Source organism: Pygocentrus nattereri, chromosome 6, assembly GCF_015220715.1.
Source record: "Pygocentrus nattereri isolate fPygNat1 chromosome 6, fPygNat1.pri, whole genome shotgun sequence".
NCBI classification, from domain to species: domain Eukaryota; kingdom Metazoa; phylum Chordata; class Actinopteri; order Characiformes; family Serrasalmidae; genus Pygocentrus; species Pygocentrus nattereri.
In genome coordinates this window covers 24,295,901-24,319,676 of record NC_051216.1, presented here as the reverse complement: position 1 = coordinate 24,319,676, position 23,776 = coordinate 24,295,901, and the positions used below count along the sequence as shown (strand labels likewise).

General features: G+C 40.7%; 2 protein-coding genes across 4 annotated transcripts in view; one reads left to right on the top strand and one right to left on the bottom strand.

The window, feature by feature from the left end:
• Nucleotides 1–201: 201 nt before the first annotated feature.
• On the top strand, nucleotides 202–5,224 carry serp2 (stress-associated endoplasmic reticulum protein family member 2). The gene is made up of 3 exons (XM_017710784.2): nucleotides 202–838; nucleotides 4,599–4,671; nucleotides 4,826–5,224. Exons 1-3 carry the CDS (start codon nucleotides 755–757, stop codon nucleotides 4,864–4,866), a joined length of 198 nt encoding a protein of 65 aa, XP_017566273.1. The 5' UTR covers nucleotides 202–754; the 3' UTR covers nucleotides 4,867–5,224.
• A 413-nt stretch (nucleotides 5,225–5,637) lies between these two features.
• The window catches only part of tsc22d1 (TSC22 domain family, member 1), a 36,926-nt gene continuing 18,787 nt past the window's right edge, over nucleotides 5,638–23,776 (bottom strand). The window contains exons 1-3 of one of the 3 annotated variants that reach the window (XM_017710873.2): nucleotides 12,531–12,904; nucleotides 8,234–8,285; nucleotides 5,638–7,084 (exon numbers count right to left, since the gene is read on the bottom strand). In XM_017710873.2, coding sequence (XP_017566362.1) covers nucleotides 6,830–7,084; nucleotides 8,234–8,285; nucleotides 12,531–12,691 — 468 coding nt within the window. In that variant the 5' untranslated portion in view covers nucleotides 12,692–12,904 and the 3' untranslated portion in view covers nucleotides 5,638–6,829. Of the gene's footprint in view, nucleotides 7,085–8,233; nucleotides 8,286–8,753; nucleotides 9,069–12,530; nucleotides 12,905–23,776 lie in introns of those variants that run through there. The other 2 variants (XM_017710874.2, XM_017710872.2) reach the window with 2 other exon arrangements.

Here is a 23,776-nt window from a genome sequence, read left to right as displayed (position 1 = left end):
GAGCATTGTACTTGATTATGTAGGTGATGAAGTGCAGTTCTTCTCTTTGGTGATGCTGTAATATGAATTCCTTTGGCCAATGAATTAGCTTACTGCACTGTAAAGCCAGATGCTGCTCACAGCCTCAGTGCAGTTGCTAAGCAACCGTTCTTATCTCTTCACGGCTCTGTTGCAGAAACTCAATTCTCAACTGATTTCTTTCACTCCTTCACAACAAGTGGAAATCTCCTTTCGCCATGACGTATACCGATCACGGAGGCAAGATAATCGAACATAAATCGTTTTCCCAACACATGGGGAAACTTCTGCCACAGGCACGCCACTGCTTATCCACAAGAGCAACGGCACATTAAAGTAATAACGTCACCTCTGTGGTAAAATATTGCAGGACAATGCCGGACTTGCTAACTAAGTTAGGGACCTGGTGATTCATACAGCAGACGTGTCTCCGTTCCGAGAGTGAAAGTCCACTGGTTCAGAACAGCCCGCTTTTACGAATTTCCATAAGAACAGAACTGGTCAGCCAGGCTAATGAGCAGAAGGCTAGGAAGGCTAGAACCGAGAAATGAAGGAGAGCTTCAGTTAGTGTCCTGCTCGCCCCTTCTCTCGTTTTTTATGGAGGCGCTCTTCCCTCTTCTATCTGGCTTTTCGGGGAGCAGGTGCTAGAAATAGAGGTTAAGCATCTCCACACATAAAGCTATACGGTGTGGTTTTTACGGTGTCGAGCTATTGATCCGCCTAATCGGAACGGAAGATGGTAGCCAAACAAAGGATTCGGATGGCCAACGAGAAGCACAGCAAAAACATCACTCAGAGGGGCAACGTTGCTAAGACGCTGGTAAGACGTAGATTTGAATGCGCTCTGTGATAATGGTGGTAGTGAGCACAATATCGTGCTCAAATGTCTGTTTGTGAAAGCGATAACGTTAGTTAACGTTAGCTGTTTGGCATATATATGTCTGTCATCGGTCGTTTATCTCGCGGGCGTTAAACCGAGCTTATTATTAGTCGCTGTCCGTGACTACAAAGCCTGTTTCGATTTTCCAGATGTAAAGTTTTAATAACCATACGGTCTGTTAGTCGTTTGAGGAGCCATTAGGAGTCCACCATAGTCTTCATCAGATTATTGACGTCTACATCAGGTTATTAGTCCTAGTGGTAGGTTACTCTGTTCCAGATGATGTGGCCAGAGAATGGTTAAATTATGCAGTCGTTTCGCATAAACCTTATGTGCTTTTTGGTAAAGGCCTCCGTTCAGCTGTCAACGTAGTACTGATACTAAATCTTTAGGGTGGCTGAGGGGCTTGTGAAATAAATGCCTTTGTATATTAAGGCTTTTGTAAACTGCGGTCCAAGCCAATGGCCACGCCCTCTCATATGTGGCAATAACTATGGCCACGTTCCGCGATATTAGGCCTACATAACTGTTTGTAAATTACAGTCAGAGCTGACAGTACAGTATGGCCACTAGTAAGAGGTGTACATAGTCAGAGACTTGTTGAAATTAAATATGTTGTCCATTAAGACACAGTGCAGGTGAACAGTGTTGTTTCATCCGTGTGGCAGGTGTTGTTGAATTTGCATGGTTACCATAGACCTTAGCCCAGAATCAAAACAGGACACATAGTTTTTACTTCTTAAAAGACACAATTCATGGTGTAAGTGCAAGTGGCACTGCTGCCTTACTGTAAAGCTAACAGCAAGAGAGGGAACTGAACACACTGTATGTTGCTTGCCTCAGTTCCTCCATTGCCAGCCAACACTCACCTGGACTCCATGCTCCACCCTGTCACAATCAGTCTTTCTCCTTAAGAGAGAAATGTAATTTTCAATGAGGATTTTCACGATTTTCACCATGGATGTCCAATGTGTCACAGCCATGTTATTAAAGAGGATACATACATAGGCACGGACAGAATCTTGTTACACAGATATCGCCCGTTTACATTCAGTCTCCAGCTGCCTGCCCTCAGGCTGTGAGTTCAGGGTACCTAATTACAAGAAGTCCAGGTCCAAACAGTCCTTTGTCTCACAGCTATTTTCTAAATCTGAACAATAACCAGCAATGTTTGCACCGTTCAAGTACCAGTCTTTGTCTTTGGCGGTATTTTTGTGGTGTCTGTGAAGTGCTGAGTAATGTTTGCTTGTAAGATGGTGCTGTATTTTAAGGGGTCCTTTCCTTTGTGTTGTGGCCTGAGCTAAGGCTTCCTCTGTTTATGTACACCACCCGTACAACACAGTTAATTAGTTTCTAAGACAAATGCAAACGTGAGGTTGATGTTTGAATCCCAGATAATTCTTCATGGAATTATAGTTTTGATATTATAGACTGTTATTGTAAAATGTGGAAAATATTTTGATGTTCTTTGAGTTGGTGCGTCTAAACGTTTTACTGATGTCATTTCAAAAAGCTTTTTATGTTATTCATGGTGCATCCCATTTTTCTTCACGGGGAGCAATAAAGCAAGTAATACCTCAGTGCTGCCAGCGTATTGCAGCTCAGTCTTTGGGCTCCTCTGTGTGTTTGAGTAAGTGAATAAGATGCTGGAGAGTAGCCAGTCATAACAGGTTATTTCAAAACATCGACTATTTAACTTTGTCATCTTTATAGTTAACTGTCTGATGATCCTATAAGACAGGATGTATGTATAAATGTTTTATTTAAATAAATTTTAGTTTGAAATGTTTTGTTGATTTTCTAAATGAATGTTATTTCACATCCTCTTCAGACAACGCACTGCTTCCCATTTTAATGCACAATCCATGTTTGAATTTTCTGAATTTTGGAACGGTTTGGGGATAAAAAGCTTGTGCAAAAAATTATGGTACTTATGTTCTGTTTTTTCCCCCTGTATGTTAAAATAAACAAACTAAATATTATTGAATATTTCTACAAAATATATAATTTGACAGTGGGAGTTCAGACTTTTGCCCATTCACTGTTCAATGGACAGATGTTGTAGCAGTGTCATGTCCACTGTTCCACAGACAAATGATCTGATATTCTGCATGATGCAACACTGAATCATCGAATCCAAGGACACTGCAGAGGTCAAAGTCACTAGAAAGCAGTAGCTACATACTGGTTAGTTGGAGCCAGTGGACACATGGCAACAAGCGTCAGGGCCCATGTTCATACAGCTTTTCTGATTTAGAATCAGAGTCCTCTCATATTTAGAATGACAGTAACAGGTCCTATGTCAGCATTCCCACTCAGAGAAGCTTTAGGAATACTGGTCCATGTGTGAATCAGCTACAGCTTTTAAAACCTGAATTGTTGAAAAGTGCATTTCAATTTGGGGAACTGATACAATTTAAGATGTAAGGTGTACAAGACTCAGGAGGCATCTGAATTTTGTTTTAAAAATATATAGATACACTATTTTGCCAAAAGTATTCAGTCACCCATCCAAATAATTGAATTCGGGTGTTCCAATCACTTCGATGGCCACAGGTGTATAAAACCAAGCACCTAGGCATGCAGACTGCTTCTACGAACATTAGTGAAAGAATGGGTCGCTCTCAGGAGCTCAGTGAACTCCAGCGTGGTACTGTGATAGGACGCGTGAAACTTCCTCACTACTAAATATTCCACAGTCAACTGTCAGTGGTATTATAACAAAGTGATTGGGAACAACAGCAACTTGGCCTCGAACTGGTAAGCCACGTAAAATGACAGAGTGGGGCCAGCGGATGCTGAAGCATATAGTGCGCAGTCACCAACTTTCTGCAGTCAATTGCTACAAACCTCCAAACTTCATGTGGCCTTCAGATTACCTCAAGAACAGCATAGAGAGCTTCATGGAATGGGTTTCCGTGGCTAAGCAGCTGTGTCGAATGCATTGGTGTAAAATTCCGCCAATGGACTCTAGAGCAGTGATGTGTTCTCTAGAGTGACGAATCACGCTTCTCCGTCTGGCAATCTGATGGACAAGTCTGGGTTTGGCGGTTGCCAGAAGAACAGTAATTGCCTGACTGCACTGTGCCAAGTGTAAAGTTTGGTGGAGGGGGGATTATGGTGTGGGGTTGTGTTTCAGGAGATGGGCTTGGCCCCTTAGTTCCAGTGAAAGGTACTCTTAATGCTTCAGCAGACCAAGAGATTTTGGACAATTTCATGCTCCAAACTTTGTGGGAACAATTCAGGGATGTCCCCTACCTGTTCCAACATGACAGTGAACCAGTGCACAAAGTAAGGCCCATAACGGCATGGATGCGTGAATTTGGTGTGGAAGAACTTGACTGGCCTGCACAGAGTCCTGTTGTGCAGAAGCTGTGATTGCTGCAAAGGGTGGGCCAACATCATATTAAACCCTATGGATTAAGAATGGGATGTCACTCAAGTTCATATGCCTGTGAATACTTTTGGAAATATGGTGTCTCTCAATGTGTAGCATACGCCTGCCTAAAGTCTGAGAGTTTAACACGAATGTGACAGTTTGAGTCAGAATTCTCAAATGAAATAATCACTATTTGATAGATTGCGTTCCATTTTCAGATCCTAAGGGAAAAGAACCCAATCCAGACATGCAGAAATCGAGGGTTCAGTACTACTTCTGTTGTGCTGAAGGCCATTTTCTTGTTTTCTGATTACCTTGTAGCGACCACAAGAGGAGAAATATCCAGTGGGGCCATGGCTTTTGGCACTCTTCGTATTTGTTGTTTGTGGTTCAGGTATAATTTAACACCCTTATTAATAGACTTATATGCTGTTTAAATGTCCCAGTTAGGGCATCATGCATGTTGTGATAGAGACAAAATAATACTGTAATTCAGTTGGAGCTCTCCTGGATGCGAGTTACTCCTTACCTTTCTTGTTTCTTCTCAGCCATTTTTCAGATCATTCAGAGCATCCGGATGGGCATATGAGCACGGTCTGCGTCCTCTACCTTACACGGCCATGGGAGCCAAGGCTGTGATGCACAGTCTGTGGGAAACCTGGAGGCTTTAGGATTCTGAATGTGAGCTGTATGCTAAGGAGCCAAGTCCTGTATACAGTACACAACATCGTCAATCACTTGTTTACAATGTACCTGGACCACAGGAACAAGTGCTTTTCTACTGAACCATTGTGGCTGACATTGCCCCTTATGTCTCATCATGGGTCATGTTTGTTTCTGCAATAGATAGCGTGCTTTTGTGATCATTAACTATGTGCCACAATCTGTTTCTATATTTGTCCGTGTTGTGTGAGAACTTTTTCAAATAAATATTATACATTTGGGAAGTGTCTGGTATCACTTCTGCTTCTGCAAATATAGAAACCCTCAGGGTTTTGATTTAAAAGAAGAGATGACTTCATGCAGAGGCTGCAGAAATACAATATTAGCTAAATGAAACAAAAGACATTGCAACGTGCCACCAAACAGCAAAACTGTCCGTTATTCAGAATTGACTGGATAGATCAAGCAAGAGCCGCCTTCTGGGCAGCTTCAATAGTTCAAAGGAGGACCAAAGCTTTATGAAAGTTTTATGAAGCTCTTGCTTTGCAACTGAAGTCATGAACCAGTACCAACAATAAGTAACCTAACAGGATAGAAGTTTACATGATCAACTTCGATAACCGTGGTGGTGTCAAATCTGTTGTTTTTGCTTACAGTTCTTAAAGATTCTGAAGAAACCCACAGCATAGCATAAGCCTTATAATCAGTCATTGTTCCTTGAACATTTTATTGAAAGTTGTGAAGTGCAATTGAACTATTTTACACCTTACCTCCTAAGCATACAACTTATACATATATTGCAATAATAATGCATATCAGATTGTAATGATATTCAGAATAACTGTAAGTTAAAAGGTTTGATCTCCAGATTACTTCACTGTCAAAAATGGAAACAGAAATCACATGGGTGCAATATACTTCAAATAACTTCAAGTGAACAGTGGTTTACAGTAGGTATTAACACAGCCAAGAAGTTGAGTAGTTGTCTTTTTTTCATGTAAATATTCTTAGACTATTACGTCCATTCATGTATAACAGCATAAAAAAGGTGGTCAAATGTCTCAGGCAAACCAACAACCTCATCTTTAGTTTGTACAACCTAAATAGTGTCTCTTAGTGTTTCTTGCAATATCACTATTTTACATATTACTTACACTAAATATACAAGAATATACAAGAGCCTTCCCCCTTTCACTCATTCAACTCATCTCATTGCCTTTTCCTCTGATTTCTGCGAGTGCCACTGCACTGGTAAAGCAGCTGTGAAGCCGCAATAGAGAGAAAGAGAGAATTCAGCCTTAAATACTGTAAATTATTATCTCCTCTTAGGCAACTTTACTCCCTTCATTCACCCATATATAATGATGACACTAATGCAAATATTGGGGTCAAAATCTCATTCTCCTTCCCCATACACGATGCCGCACTGATTAGCTGTTCTTCAAAGACTTGTCACATTTGTCATCATTAAAGTGCTTGCTTTTTGCAGCCTAAAAAAATAAGACTGTGGTCAGCATTTCCACTACAAAAGTAAGCGAGGCATGGAAACACTCTTACAAAGCCAGAGTTACCACTGAAAAACGACATCACTTAAAATCCTTTAGACACAGGCACAGTGATTCTTTTGAGATTTGTCCATCATGATTTTTCCTCCCAACTGACAGTCACAGTCCATGGAGTTTGGCAAAATCCCACAAGTTAACAACCTACTGGACCGTCAGTAAGTGTGTACAGTGTCTCATTGTAGCCTTTGTCAAGTTTTGAGACTTTAAATATGTGCAAATTTTTCTGAAAGAATCCTCCTGTGAGTGAGTCATTCTTGATCTTTAACGTCAGTCTGTTTCAGTTCGGTTAACCACTCATTCCCCATCACAGGGAACTCTTGTGTGCTATGCTGAGGGTCCAGAGTTCTGTGCAGAGAGCTGGGCCACGGCTGGCTGCTGTGCCCCCTGTGTGGATGATGGTGGTGAGCCACTTTGAACCTGTGCCTGGAACTGTGCAAGCTGCTCTGGACTGGCTAGGTTCTTCAGCAAGTTGTTTTCCTGCTCCAGTTGAGAGTTTCTTTCTATTAGTTCTTTGATCTGTTCTTTCAAGACCTCCACCTCCTCCCGAACCGCATACATCAAGTGACTCTTCACTAGATCCTGAAGGCAAAAATATAAATGTTGGACGATACAGAGTTGAGCACAATCAGAGATATGAATGACAGCAATGCATATCAAATACATTTCAATGTTTCAAAACCTTGTACCTCAATTTTTGGTGTTTTTACTGATGCATCAAGAAAATGGTCCAAAATCACTTTGTATAAAATGTCATCAGGTCAAGTTTTAATTACATAACATTTTGTGTGTGCAAGTGTGTGTGTGATAAGCACCTTAGAAAATGTAGAGAAATGGTGAAATCACACACACACACACACACACACACACACACACACAAATGTATATATAAAAACATCACTATTCTAGCTACTCCTCTGCGTGCGGCATAGTGTTGACTGGAAACGCTGTAATTATAATTAATTATTATTGTTGTAATTATTACAACATACTGATAAATCTATCGCGGTGTGTGAGAAACCGGGTGAATCTGACCGAGTGCTCAATGAAGTCAGAGAGGGGGCACCTGCTCACCTGCCCACCTCCACTGAGCTTCACTACAGCACAGCGTCATCGACATAACAAAATGGCCGGCCCACTCTGGGCCCGGCCAATCAGAGCCCGAGATATTTTTAACTGGGTGTAAAAGCTTCGAGCTTTGCCTAGCAACAGTAACGAAGCACAGAGTGGCGTGAGCAGAGTCCACACATTCAGACACATTCAGACACAACTATTCTCCGTTTTCCCACACGTTTCACTGGTTACTATCCGCCGAGCAGGATCTACCTGGAAATCTAGCCGCTAGCTCTCAACCTTTATCCACCACACGCGTGCGATCGAGAAGAGTGGTCTTTATATTCCTGAAATGTGTGGAGTTAAACTGTATTCAAGGAGTTGCCGAGAAAATATCGGAACTCCATCACTTCTTACGCTAGTATTCAGTTACAGCACAACATGTTTGGATGAGACCGATTAAGATATTAGAAACGACAGCGCAGCGACAAAGCGCAGTGAGCAGAAGACGATGTCTGCCTGACCTCCGATCTGCTGTGCCAATGCTGCTTATGTAATTCATTCAGTTACCGCGGACGTTAAAACGAACGAAGACCGTGTTACCAATCAAGATGTACCACTATATGTAGCTGATAAAGCTGCTTTATTAGGTGTAGTAAGCAAGGAAAGCACACTTACCATTGCTTGTTCGATTTTGTTGTCTATGGCCACAACACTGGCACCCGAAGAACTGAAAACCAAATCCAACAAAGCAAATGATTAATCCCAGAGTAAAAACTGAAGGCCAAAACACAGCAGGCCACTGTGTACAAATGCTACACATTTAAGACAAAGATTTTCTCTTTCTCTAGATGCTAACAGGACAACTGTAGAAAGAGAGCAAGTTGAAAAACTGTATTTGCACATTTTTAACATAGGTTATATACGTAACTAGCATCAAGAGGAAAGGCATCGAGTACAAGGACAAGCAGTCTAGCCTACACTGATTTAGCATGGAAATGGACAAGGAAACTCGATTAAAACAAAACTACCAGGCTTCGATTAAAGTAATTAAACACGCTGTTGTATTATTTTAACCTTAAGACCAAGCGGACAGATCACTGAAGGCTGCATGCAGTGAATGCAGTGCAGCGCATCTCTTGCTACACCACCTAAAGCTGAAGGCATTCCCTCTTAAAACACACGTTTATTATTTTACCTATTGTCGAGCCTCACGGATGAAGTTTCGGTTCCCAGCAACGATGATAAAAACGATATTGAAAAATTTCTCAGCTGACATACACCAAGATCCATTGCCACCGAGTAGCACTGAGAATTCATGCTATTTCATCCATATATACCGACGCGGAGGCGAAAAAATAAGAGCTCTTCGCATTGAGCGAGTGTTACATAGCTTTACCGCAGGTTTCAGCGGTCAAGCGGCGTGAAAAGGGGACCTTCGTAAAGAAAGCCCTGCGTTTCAGGAGACCATACATCCACCACGGCTGCACAAAGAATCTCCAAGGTCAGCTCATCCCTGCTCTGGTGAAAATCTGCAGCCTGGGTTATTTGCATAATTTATCCAAGAAAAACAGCGCTGCTCTGCACCCTATTGGTGGAGGGAGAAGCAGATTTGACTAATTTATGCGGTAACGCCCCCACTTCAAGCTCAGTCGACGCAACACGCATAATATATTCAGAACGCTGCTTCCTAATAAGGAGATTCCGGTTAGAGGAGGAACAATGCATTTCACTCTGTGAGAGTAACATACAAAACTGAACACTCAATCTTAAGTGGGACATACAACTTATTTTAATATTTCAAGCCTTAAGGTATAGCCTCATAAATAATGAAGACTTTCATAAAAATACATAGATCATTTTTCTGTAACTTGAAGCCCAACCTGCAAGCGCACACATGCTTTCACGTTTATCATGAACATGCCGCCACCTGTTGGCTGTGAGTGGAACAGCAGCAGGCTACAAAATGACCGCTGTTATTTATGATGCAAAACCATCACACGCACACTTTCTAAAGTATTATTGAAAAGTGTACCATTAGTGAATTTGAGAAGCAAATTAGTGAACCAATGTGATGTGAGCCCTCGCTTTCCAGTGATGTGCTTTACAGTATTCAAACGTGCACACACCCTGAAGACCTAATAAGCCTGAAGCCAAGAAGAGGCCAAAATAAAGTAGCAAGGACACCCTTATTAGTATTAGAAGATGGTGTGTTCATTTATTAGGGCAAATATGAGAAGTTCTTTTGAGAAACAACAGACTTATAAGCAATCACATCAGCCCACACAGACAGAAGTCAGTTATTGGTTGGTCTCTCTCTCTCTCACTCACACACACACACACACACACACACACACACACACACACACACACACACACACACACACACGCACACGCACACGCACACGCACACGCACACGCACACGCACACGCACACGCACACGCACACGCACACGCACACGCACACACACACACACACACACACACACACCTTTGACCAGAATGCCAAGAAATCAAATTATATCCAGGAGGAACTTCAAGTTGGCAGGATGCACTTAATTAAATGTTCCCTTGGAAAGTGTCCCTTGAAAGTTAGCCAGAATTTTATGCCATGTCACATGACATGTCAAAATGATCTAGATGCATTCATGGCACAAACGGGCAATAATGTAATTACACAGCAAACAAAAATCCTCTGAGCATTAACTTGTTTTGTGAAAGCTGATCATATTTGCAGAACTATAATACTCTTAGTAAAGCACTCTGCAATTTTGTTGCATTTACTGCTGAAGTCTTTGATTTGTGCTTGCTGTATTAGAAAATTAGGGTATTTATGAAATATTCCAGGACAGGAGCTATGTTTATAAATTAGTTGTGCCTTTGTTCACTTTCTTTAGGGAACATAATTGCACCACATTCTGTTCCAGTCACATTTTTTGTAAGTTGTGCCTTCTTGGTTCCAGGCTTGTTTTTACTTTTGTACTATAAAATATATTCTTTAGCATGAAAAAGGGAATGTAATGTATGTTTAAAAGCTATTTCAGTGTTGGACCTTAAGGACCACATTGCTCCTTTGATGGTATGGCAAAACACCACCTGTGAAGCACCCTTTCTCCTGACACAGGAGTATGTACAGGATTTGGGACAGTTGAATTTGATCCAAGATGATCTGATTAGACCCCTTATAAAGATCAGACCTGAATTACAGTGTGACTGAACGAGAGACGCATACTACATCTGATCTTCACAATGCAAAACTATCTATAGTCTCAGACGTTCTGCCCAAAAAAGGTACACAACTATGACAATTATGTTGGTTCCATTAATTATCTACATCTGTGTGTACGCACTTCTATGCACAGGTTCTCATCAATCTAATGGTTGACAAACTTTTGCTAGTAGCTGCTTGCTCGTTACACCATGACAGCAATGAGCATTAGAAGTAAGATTTAGTTGCCACAGAAACATGAAGTTCATAGCATTGAATATTTAAAACTTATTCAGTAGTTCTAATGCCTTTAGAAGCAAATGTAGTATATTAAACCTCTTCAGGTTTGATGAAAGGCATCAGTCAGATCCGCTTTTCATATTAATGCTGCTGCTTATTAGCCACACTGAGCAACAAAACCCACCATACTCTCTCACAAGTTAGAAGTCTGTCTTATGAAACTACTGAATAACTTCTAACCAACCCGTAAACTGTCTGATAAAAAAAAAAAAAAGCATGAGTCACAGGGACCTGCATGTCAGCACTTATGAGCAAAAAGGAGTGTTATTTACAGAAATGCATTCTCTGTACCAAGAAAGTAGTATGAGAATGGAAGATATACGGCCCACTCCAATAGGTCCAGACTTAAAAACATCTTAGCTGTAAGTAAATAACATTTAGTAATTTCAGCTGCACCTTAGGTGGTATTCATAAGCCATCAACATACAAACTGCATAGAATACAACCTCCTGAAATATTTTACTTTCCACAGCATCACTGGAGTTCAGGATTACCAAGGATGTGTACTATATACTGTAGTCTGTTTTGGTGTGGAGTAAATATAGACCACTTATCCCAATTAAATGTAACAGCACATCAAATGAGGACAAAATCCAAGCAGCTCATGGCTCGACAAGCTCTTCCGGGGTTCTGTGACTGGAATGGGATTTAAGCAATTACAGAGCCCAAATATACCTCTTCTCTCCGTGGCCTGACCTCAGTGTGTAAATACCATTCTCAGACTACAGTCATTCAAACGACTTACTGCATGCTGACGCTCAATCTTCCCATCACATAAACTCCAAAACCACCTTACTGTTTTAGGAGCAACCACAGTGCTCCTACACAGACAAATGTCAAAACAGACCATGACTCAAGCAACCCAATCTTAATAAGCATTTTACCCTCAGTGTTGTGTTGATGACAATGCAAACTGACTATAACATGTCAAACTGCAGCCAAAATAGTACAGTTAATGATCAAAAAACAAAAGACAGTGTATTAAACAGTACAGAACCTCTCAAAACTTGTCACAGACCATAGATGATGGAGTCTGCTGACCACCAGTTGTGTGGAAAAATTGAGTTCCAGTGTCTCCACAGAAAAATATGTAACTGTTTACTTGTGATGCTTACTCAATATGAACTCAACTGTGTACAGGCAAGGCAAGGCAAGGCAAGTGAATCTTGAAAACTTTGGAAAATTAAATCTTACTTTTTTAATTACAAGGTTTAAATGAAGAACAGAAAGTGTCTGAAACATTGATCTACCATTCAAAATGATTAGTGATAGTTATGATATGTGACTACAATACCACGTTCAGTGAATGCAATTCAATTATAGAATTTTGTTTCATTTATTCTTCCATCACTTCAAACAGGACAAAAACTGTAAGCCTGCCACCCACAAGCTTAAACAGCTGCATTTGCTTAAAGCACTAAAAACAAATGTTAAACATTTGCTCTTTTCAGCTGTAAGGAAGTTTACCTCTTCAAATGCTGTTCCAACTCCCAGAATAACAGCTTCATGGCCATTTCGTCCCGGCCCCGCACTTGGATAACTGTTTCTCTCATTGATGTGTCAATCAGTGCTCCCCCAAAAACAGAATTTATTCCACCACTCTCCACAATGCACAAACGCAAACACATTAGTGCATCGGCCAGTATATTCCACTTGGTATCTCCGAGAACTGGCAGAGAAACGCTGAAAGGCTGAGTGAGGGTTGCATGTACCTCCTTCTGATTGTCTCCACTGCTCTGGCTTTGTACGTCTTACAGGCAGATTCGCAAGTGATTGATCGAAAACAAGAGCTAGGCGGCTGTGATGTCACGTCATGTGACTCAGTGTTACATAAACCTTCAGCAGAGATTAAGATCTTCCCAATGATCAGTATTTTTACAAGTTGATGCTTAAGAGGCTGCCGCCCACACTGCCTCAGTGGCCACCCAAATCTCACCTATCCTAGCCCTCTCTCTGCTCCTCCTCTTTTCCCTGCATGGGAGCGTGCAGTTCACCCCTTCTCCAACTGGGGCTGTGTGGAGAGACAGGCCCCTGCACTTCAGCCTGGTCTTATCTTGTCACTTCTCATCAGTGCTGCAGCCCAGCGCAGGCTTAGAGCACCCACGGCTGATGAAGCACTCACACGTCTCCCCAGGCTTAGGCCGCTCGTAGTGAAAAAAACAATACAGAGCTGAACAATAGGAGGGATTGTACCTGGTCAAAGAGCACTGAGTGGGGACTCTGGATGGTGCAGAGATGCAGCTGTGCTTAAACGCTTCTTTATGAGCTGCAAACACATCAGCATGAACACAGTGACTGTAGATTTCTACTTTAGGCAAGCACATCCAATATGGACAGCCTTGTGTGGCTCCTATGGGGTACAGGATGCACCCTCTGCTTTGTGGAATTGTGACACAGACAAATGAGAGCCACACTGCCACTCTACGTGAGAGAGTGGGTGTCATTTTGCCAATTGGGCTGACAGCAGCAGGTTGCACAACAGAGCTCCATCCTGTATTCTCCAGCTCCTACTCTCACAGTGCAGCACACACAGAAAAAACTGGACGGCCTCAGCACGTTTCACCCGATTAGCAAGAAAAGAAGCATGTGAGAACTGCTCTAATGTGAATTCACACCGGACACAACTATTGCTTAGTGTGAGTTCTACATAAATGGGATTCTAAAAAGATGCTAGAAGGGCAAGGGAGTGACACTTTTATTCAAGGTCACGCAAGTCAAATTCCAGAACACAATAACCATGTTTATGACACTTATATGCAGTTCATAAGTTCAACAAAGTTCCTTTTCATTGCTATGTACATGGACACTTAAGTTTTCAATTTAAGACTAACAAACTGCATTTTGCACAGGTCTGACACCAGGAAAACTCAATATGTAGTAAACATACACAGTTGTGTTTATTCTTCCACCCTTAACACTAACACAAAATTATTTTGTTCACCCTTGAACTGCTTTGTTATTGCATGACCTGATAGTGTCTCCTAGTGATGCACCAAAAGTTGTGATTATTTTTCTTGTACCCTATATTGCCAAAAGTATTCACTCGCCCATCCATATAATTGAATTCAGGTGTTCCAATCACTTCGATGGCCACAGGTGTATAAAACCAAGGACCTAGTCATGCAGACTGCTTCTACAAACATTTGTGAAAGAATGGGTCGCTCTCAGGAGCTCGGTGAATTCCAGCGTGGTACCGTGATGTCAGCTGCGCAACAAGTCCAATCATGAAATTTCCTCACTACTAAATATTCCACAGTCAACTATCAGGGGTATTATAACTAAGTGGAAGTGATTTGGAACGACAGCAACTCAGCCATGAAGTGGTAGGCTACATAAAATGACTGAGTGGAGTCAGCAGATCCTGGGATGCATAGTGCACAGAGGTCACCAACTTTCTGCAGTGTCAATTGCTACAGACCTCCAAACTCCATGTGGCCTTCAGATTAGCTCAGGAACAGCATAGTGAGCTTCATGGAATGGGTTTCTATGGCCAAGCAGCTGCATCCAGCCTTACATCACCAAGCGCAATGCAAAGCATTGAATGCAGAGTGTAAAGTACCACCACTGGACTCTAGATGAGTGGAGATGTGTTCTTTGGAGTGATGAATCACGCTTCTCTGTCTGGCAATCCAATGGACGAGTCTGGGCTTGACGGTTGCCAGGAGAACGGTACTTGTCTGACTGTATTGTGCCAAGTGTAAAGTTGGTGGAAGGGGGGAATATGGTGTGGGGTTGTGTTTCAGGAGTTGGGCTCAGCCCCTTAGTTCCAGTCAAAGGAAATCTTAATGCCTCAGCAGACCAAGAGATTTAACAATTTCATGCTCCCAACTTTGTGGGAATAGTTTGGGGATGACCCCTTCCTGTTCCAACATGACTGCACACCAGTGCGCAAAAGCAAGGTCCATAAATACATGGATGAGCGAGTTTGGTGTGGAAGAACTTGACTGGCCTGCACAGAGTCCTGACCTCAACCCAATAGTACACCTTTGGGATGAATTATAGCAGAGACTGTGAGCCAGGCCTTCTTGTCCAACATCAGTGTCTGACCTAACAAATGCACTTCTGCGAGAATGGTCAAAAATTCCCATAAACCCACTCCTAAACCTTGTGGAAAGCCTTCCCAGAAAAGTTGGAGCTGTTATAGCTGCAAAGGCTGGGCTGACATCACATTAAACCCTATAGATTAAAAATGGGATGTCACTCAAATCCATGTGTATGTGAAGGCAGACGAGCGAATACTTCTCGCAATATAGTGTATTTGACGATGATGATGCCAATAAGTATATAGCTATAAAATATAGAAATTGGAACAAAAATGTACCTGGATAAGCATTAATTTAAATTTAAATTAATTTGAATTTGTTTTTAAAAGTATTAGTAAAAGTATTCAAAAATGCAAACATTTTAGCACAGTAGCCCAGCACAGGCTAAACATTATGCTCCTCTAGAGTGTAATAAATACGTCTGGTTTGAAATATCGGTCAAATCTAAACACTGGGACTTGTACAGAACAACATGATGTGAAGCAATATAAACAATATTAACAACGAATAAGGAATTTACTTTCAGTGGTCATCAGAAAAAAAAGATACCAAGTGAATGTCCTATAATCATGTAACAGAGAAAGAGAAAACACCTTTATGTTGCGTGGATATACAGTGTTTAAGGAAGTGTGAATGGCCACAGGCTTACTCACATGTTAGTAGTTATATAACTGCGCCAGTGTGCATACAGAGGCAGCAGGTATAAGTAATGTGGAATGTAACCTGGCATTAGCTGGATTAGCCCAAAGACAAAACAGCCCAGGAAGAAGACCCAGGTCAAATCACTGAAGTGGACTCTTCTGAAAAACGCATGAAAAAAGTGCCTGCAGTTACAACAGTAGAGGCTTTCTTGTCTCGCTGCTGTTGTAGCAGCACCAGCCCGTGCCTTCCCTCCCTTTGTCTGGAACCACTGTAGCCTTTATATAAAGTGACAGTTAAGGCACTGTTGTGATGTAGGATGTGGGTATCATGAATGCAACTTCTGTGTCCTTCTCTATGGAATACAGTAATAATGAATACACAACTACATAAACATGCACTGTTCTGAATTCAAACTCAAATACAGTTGTACAGTGAAGACTTTCTAGTGAAGCAGGCAGGCATTAAACATGGCGTAGACAAGCTCCAGTTAGCTGATCAAGTGAGACAATAGCTGTGACATGACCGATTTGCGGGAACCATGAGGGGGTTGTTTACATTGTACACGATGTTCTTGATACAGACGGCCAGTCAAGCGCAAACATTACTTCCACTCGAACTCCTAATGCGATTTGTCGACTTTGCTGTATGTTTGCCGACACAGTCAAGATGTGGAATTTCCTCATCTGGGGCTGCCCATAAAGAATAAGAATTTATAGCAATGAACTTATAAGTGTACTCTCAATGCACCCCATCTTTGTAGTTTCATCCATTTTCAAAGCCGTCTGGAACAAGTTTAATAGTCTGCACCCCACATCAAAGCAAGCAAAGAAAATCTCTGAAAATCCGAGCCAGTCTACACATTTGAACCTTCTAAATTTTCTATAGCTACAGCTCTCACTATGGCTCATAACAATATTGTGGTCTAAAAGTCAGTAATATAATGCTTAGACCTTTAACTATAAATCAGTTACTGTGAGACAGCCCTTTAGAAGCTTTATTGCTTTCTATCTTTCATTTCATGCCTTTTTCTTTTGGAATTTCTGTCTACAAAACGCTTTATTAGTTTGGATAAATGCAGCAGCTGACCAAAAGTTCCCAACAGCCCAATCACTAGATTAGGAGCCAAGGCATGTGTGGAAGAGACATTTATGTTCCCAGTGTTACCACATAAAACTAACATGCATGTAACAAAAAAGAAAGCAGTTAGCCATCCGACAAGGCAGATGGCTCTTCTGTTTTAGGGTTGAGTGTAACCACTGGGAACACTGTTAATCAGTATTGGCTGAGAATATTAGGGCATCCTGAGATACAGCACAGAAAACAGCATTGAAATCACCTCCATACAAATTCAACGTATCTCTAGCTATCCTATACAGTATACACGGTGAATAAAGTATTAAAATAGCACACTGTGCTTTCAGTTGTGGCACAAAGTACTGACTTAAAATAGTTATTATGAATTTTAGAAAGTGACCATTTAAAATCAAGTAATCCTTTGAATTACAGATATCGCTAAACCCAAAAACAATTCTGGTATATATTTAGCCCAGTTAAACGTCATTGTCCTATTGTACTATAGGGTGAGTTGTCCTTTTTCCCCAGATCCTTCGATTTCGATCTCTCTCTCTCTCTCTCTCTCTCTCCCTCCCTCCCTCCATCTGTCACGTCAGCCTGTGACGACTGTTCCTCTCCCTGCTGCTCTGTCCTAATTCCAAGAGGAACATTAACGGGCAACACCAACCGGCAGAATCCAGTTTGCCCACGACTGACAAGCCCTCCCTTCAAAACTCTAACAGTGTCTGTGTATTGCCACAGCATCATAGTCTTGGGCTGGCTTGTCTGTGAACACAGAACTGCAGCACTGCAGCTGCTCTGTAGGCTAACCTGCAAAAATGTAACCAATGTAGCCAATGCTGAGATAGCATCAAAAGTAGAGTATGAACTTTACAGCAGAGTGGAGTCAGTAGTTCCCACCATAAGCCACTAAATATAATGCACATCACATTAATTATTAATATACATGTATAATCAGTTCCTATTGTTCTTCAAGGCCTGATTTACAGCATCCTGTTATGGCACAATGGTAAATGTGCCACACATGAGATGTTACATCTCATGTTACATTCATGACTGGGAGTCCAAGGTGATTGTAAATGAGAAGAGAGTAATATGGCATTGTACAGTATGGTACATTCACATGTTTGCAGACTGACACACTGAATCAAGTCAGCAATCCACAAAAAACACATAGCAAAGCTAGGTGATCAGGAAGAGCACCGAGACTCAAGATGTTGGATCAAACCTCAGATGCTTCAAAAGATTGGTTTTGTTGAAACTTGTAAGAAATGGTCACAGCGCCTTCAAATGGAATTAATTAACCAATAAGCAAATACAACATTTCACAATTATCAAACAAGCATCAGACAATGAGAATGTATTTATCTGAATGAATTTGAAGTTGAGGAACAACCTGGATGATGCAACAGACAGAAATGCACTGGAAATGCATCCTGTGGATTTCCAGCGCACCAAAGCGGCACTTTATTAAACATGCTCAAATGACTAAACCAATAAAAAAAACATATAGGTCACAATGTAGATGATAATTAAGTAGCCAGGTGTGGGTGGAGGAGTGGAAAAGAGTGTTCTAGGTCGCTGAGTGATTCTATTAGGAGTCTGCAAGAATCTGTCCTTCCTCCTCTCAGCCTCACAGACAATAGTAATACCTAGCTATCCATCCTTCACTTGTCATTTAAAAAAAATCTACATGGTTCAGGGTGACCTTTTAACCCTGTCCAAACTGACATACAATGAACATAAAGAAACCTCATGCACAGCCTGTAGCCACTGCGTTACATAACAGCTGTTCATTTGGTGAGGGACCCCTGTTTCCACTAATCTCTCATAGCACAGGAACATGGAGCATGGCTGCACTCCCCTCTCTAGGCCCTCTCTTTTGTGCCCTTTTGTTAAAGCAGGAAGGGGGTGTAGGCACAGGGTGATCGGGCACACTGCCTCCTTCCGCAAGCCTGGCAGGAGAACAGAGGTGTGCTGTTTACTGAGGAGAGAGCTGTGGCCATGCAGGACTGAGGAATGCTTCAGTAAGAGAGAGTCAGTGTTCTGGGAAAAGGTTGCAACTGTGGAGTGAGATCAAATGTTCAATACACAAATATCATGCATCACAACAGTAGGAGCTTTAGTTCAAAAACTAGTGGAAAAGCTTCCATTTAATATAAAGTTGTGAGACAAGCAAAGTACTGAATTGCAGCGACACTGCTCATGACCTGGGTAATAGGGTGATATAATCAGATATCAGCGATGACTGACAAGTAAGGCAATAAATGTCATGCTTAGAAAGAGAGATGATGAAGTAGAGAGGACTAAATTAAATTAACTTATATTTTATTCCCCCTTACTGGGGGATCACAGGGGATCTATAGCTGAATTCCAGAGTTACTCGAAAATAATGGAAAATGCCTTGCTTTTAATATGTAAAAAGCTTGGACATGACTTTGGTACTCACACATTTGGATCATGAGCCTGAAGTTTCTCCAGTCACCATTGGCCCACAACATGAGCTAATGAACGCATGTGTGTGTGTGTAGTAACAGCTTTCAAAATGACCGGTCAAACAGGTTTCAAAAAGTGTTTGTTTGCCTTACAGTATTATATTAATGTGCTTTTCATTACAGATATTTCATAAAATCAGTTAGTTTACAATCCAACCACCCCCCCTCCCCAAGGCACTGCATTAGAAAAGACGAAAAAAAGAGGGGTTCTCTTGAACAGTCTGATTCTTTGTCAGTTAGTCTGTAGAAAAGTAAGAGTTCAAGTTATACATCTGGAAATATATCAGTGTTTATATATTATAATTCTGATGCAAACAAAATGGCCTCAGATGTCAGAGCTTGTTCATATTGCATCAAAAAAAGACCATCACTGACTAACACTTAATTCTAACTTTTAAGAACATTAAGGCATGTATACTAGATGTACGGTCTAAGGTAGACATGTGGTTAAAGGTGGCTGACGCACTAATTATAATTCAGCCACAACAAATTTGAATGTGAAGTAATCACAGTATGCACAAGAGTACATTTTCTTTATCCAAAGGACTGTTGTCTTTGTGGAGCCAAATTACTCCATAAACCAAATGGTGAGTGCAAGTACTTAATGAATTTACTCCAGCTCATTTACAGTTTATTGCAGCTGGCATCCACCAAGATTTAAGACTTATTTAGCAATATGGCCTTGAGACCTAATCTTGTGCACTGAGGAATGTCATTACCAGACAAGAATCAAGCCTGAGCAAGCTACAGTGCAATGTAAAAGAAAATATAGGCATTCATGGCAATAAAGAGGGTGTGTCACAAATCAGTGAGCAATACACTACTCACGAAAAAAAAAACAAAAAAAAAACGACAACAACAACAACAACAACAACAACAACAACAACAACGGAAAAAAAAACATACAACCAGACAGTATTAGGTACCTCAATACAGTATTTAGTCAACACAACAAGAGTCAATCACAGCCGTGACGGGTGAAAATGTTAAGCCATGAAGGTGCTTAACATCTTCACTGAAGATTAAATGTAGTCAGCAGGTAACCAAAGTAGTTACTTTTGTTAATGGACAGAAATGCACCTTCTGGAATAAATGGAAACAGAAGAAAGCGGACTTTTCAGACCAGTAATTTTCAAGACATGCTTTAAAGCTTTTGTTGACTTGTCAAAACATCATGTGCGTTTAGCACTTTAACACTTGTGGGTCATATCCCTGACCACTGCTCTCCCTCATTTAACACTCAATGTCAAAGAGACCAGTATCCCTGATTACTGCAGGATTACATCAGACGTAAAGCTGTGACGCTCGCATCTTTACCATAATTGGGGCTTAATCCCTAAGCACTGTTCCAGGCATGGATGAAGGTTTCCGCACTGATGTATAAAAAGACTGTACTTCTGACAAATGACAACTGACCAAGAAACATAATTCAACTAAAGAAATGGACTTTTCTGAATATAAGACATGTTTTTCATTTTTGCTGTAGTGTGTACAGTTCTCTTTCAGTAAGATAAGTGTGATATCATATAATATACTATTTTGATATACATTATTTTGATATAATATATCAAAAATATACTATTTCTAATTAGTAAAGAACAATAAAGCAAATGAAGTGTGAATTAAAATTCAACTTGAAATTTAAACTAAAATATACAATGACAAAAATAGCCACACAACATATACACATTACAGGGTCCATGCTCAAATCGTTTACCATGTAGAGCATTCAAAGTAGCTAAATGCTCTAGAACACTCCAGCAATTCCCACCTTCAGACAAAAGAGTTGAGTGTACTTTGAGTGGGCACTCTGAGCACAATGCTCTGAATTCTGGCGTAAAAACAAAACAAAACATTAAAAAAAACCAACAGGGGTTTGGACTGCGTGACTAGTGTATGCACTATAAATCAGTAATGATCAACTAGTAACTTGGAGATCAAAACAAAACAAAAAACCCAGCAAGCTGACCACACTCCAAACAGTGTGTATTCATGTACTGTAAATGCTTTAGTTTATCCCTTTAAACTGCGGCATACAGATGCACATATCACAATAAAACCTGCTGATTAGATGGAGGTTAGAAGGAGTTATCATCCTTACTTACAGAGCATGCAGCAGGCAGAAAGAGAGAGATAGAGAGTGAGATAAGGGGAGCAGAAGCAGACTCTAGCCAGTTGTATCCGGTTCACTGTGACCCTGAACGTCCCTATAGTACAGCTACACAGGACAGCCAGCCACTTCACAGTGAACACAACCAAACAAAAACAACATTCTGCAAGCATTAAACACTGGACATGGTTGCATTTACACTGTATTAAGTCCTGTGATGAACTGGTGACCTGTCCAGCGTGTATCCTGTCTTCTGCCCAATGACCGTTAGGATAGGCTCCAGCTCCAGCTAAGACGCGTGTAGGTTGCTTTTGTACACATTACTAATTTTACTAAGGCATTAACTGATTGTTTGCCCAAAAAATAAAAATGATGTGTCCAGCGTGTCATGATTCATAAGCTGCTTCCTCCTTCTGTTCCCAATCAAAACAAACATCGTATTTTGAACCTGCAATGCAAAATCTTAACATATTGCTTTAGTGAAACCAACACCTGACCCTGAAAGTTTAAATGATGCGACTGCAATGGTAAATATTAGTTACGAATGTGCGAAAGCCTCCTATGTCTGTCAAAATGAAACTTTGAAACTTCAATAAATCGAGCATAATATATGTGTTGCACTTCCAACATCTCCACCCCTCTTTCTTGCAGTTCTACTATGCTCTGTATGGCCCTCCCACAAATACATACGTATGAGGGAGAGAAGTACATGCTGTTTACATGCACACCGTGCAGAAGCTTTATAGGCTTGTACACCAGTTTTGTAATAACATGCAGACAGAATAGCACATGACAATGATGCAAAAGGCTTAGTACATTGGACCCTGAATGCCTGCCTTCTGAAATATGAAGAAAGAAATATATAACAAACCTCAACCTTGATTTAAACTAAGATTTTAAATTACACAGAATTATCTACTTGAGTACTCCGTCAGCCAAGACTATGTCTCCTCAGTATGAAAACAGCTTACGAACACAGGAGGCTACAACAGCAAAGCATATACTCAAAACCTGCTTTGGGTAATCAACAACTCTACTGAATACAGCATGCTCGTTCACACATAGCACAATTAGCTTCTTCATACTAAGCCTAAACAACAGCTAAGACAGCTACTTCTGTCAGACCATTTCAGACCGGATCTGAGTATTTGGATCTGAATATTTTGAACATTAACACTGAAAACACTCTCACTTTACAATATTTTTTTGAAACATCCCAAATATCTAATTTGGTAATCAAGATCAAAAGCTTCACAGAAGCTTAATCATTGTCCAGGGATGCTTTTTCACTGCACCAAGTCTAGGACAAATTTGTTACTCCCTGTGAAGGGCCACTGCCCAAACCTAAAAGTGGAGCAGTATTTCCCTGTCAAAAGGGATCGACTTTTTAAGAAACGCTTTACTCTCTAGGCTTAATCTGAATTTGGTAAACTATCCATTAGTTCACACACACACACACACACACACACACACACACACACACACACACACACACACACACACACACACACACACACACACACATCAGACCAGCTGATGTGGAGGGTGTCAGAGAATCATCACAGCATGCAGTGCTTTAGTCTATCAAGAACAGGCTTGACATACTACTGAAAATGCCCTAAAATATGTAAGGTATATGATAAATGAAATTACATACATTATTTTTTTATAGCTACCGTAACACTTGGGTAAGGTAAACAAATTCTAATTGCATTTAATTCAAATTACATTTTAATTACCATAATTTAAGATCTTTGGATACAGATTTCCAATTTATTGTACGTTCGTGATTAAAAAGACTTCAAATACATAACAAAAAACTCATTAGATAAATTTCAATGCAGCAATTCTAAGAAACAAATCTAACATGCCACTAAGCCATAAACTGTTCTTAGAACGGTAACATTTGTATTGCATTGTATTTCTAGGAACTGTTCTAAGAACCTATATAGATAATAAGATAACAGGCACAGTGGAATCTCTGTGGAATCATGCCAAATCTGTGACCAAGCGAAATAAAGAGAAAAGAAAGAAACAGAGAAGACTGGTTTTGTAATTTGAGATGTAGAAATGGTAACCTTTCGTAAGAATAACCTTTCCCCCTCACTGCCCTCTGCTCTGCTACTGTAAATAGTCAAATGCCAAACAGAAAACCTCTTATATTGAAATGACTTTATAACTTTGATAGGTCAGGCAGTAGCCAGTCTAACAGTAAACATTTCTAGTAATAAAGACTTTATTTAGAGTATCAGGGTCAATGAACAGTGATTCAGAAAGGCACAGCTTATGACACAAGTAGGTGAAATGATGAGAATGCCATTTCAACTTAATTCAGTGGTGGAACAATGA

Bases quoted from the DNA above. Each gene is read 5' to 3' on its own strand.
- serp2 (XM_017710784.2), top strand. From the start codon at position 755: ATGGTAGCCAAACAAAGGATTCGGATGGCCAACGAGAAGCACAGCAAA. The intron at 839-4,598 runs GTAAGACGTAGA...ATTACCTTGTAG, and splicing joins GCAACGTTGCTAAGACGCTG to CGACCACAAGAGGAGAAATA. The intron at 4,672-4,825 runs GTATAATTTAAC...GTTTCTTCTCAG, and splicing joins ATTTGTTGTTTGTGGTTCAG to CCATTTTTCAGATCATTCAG.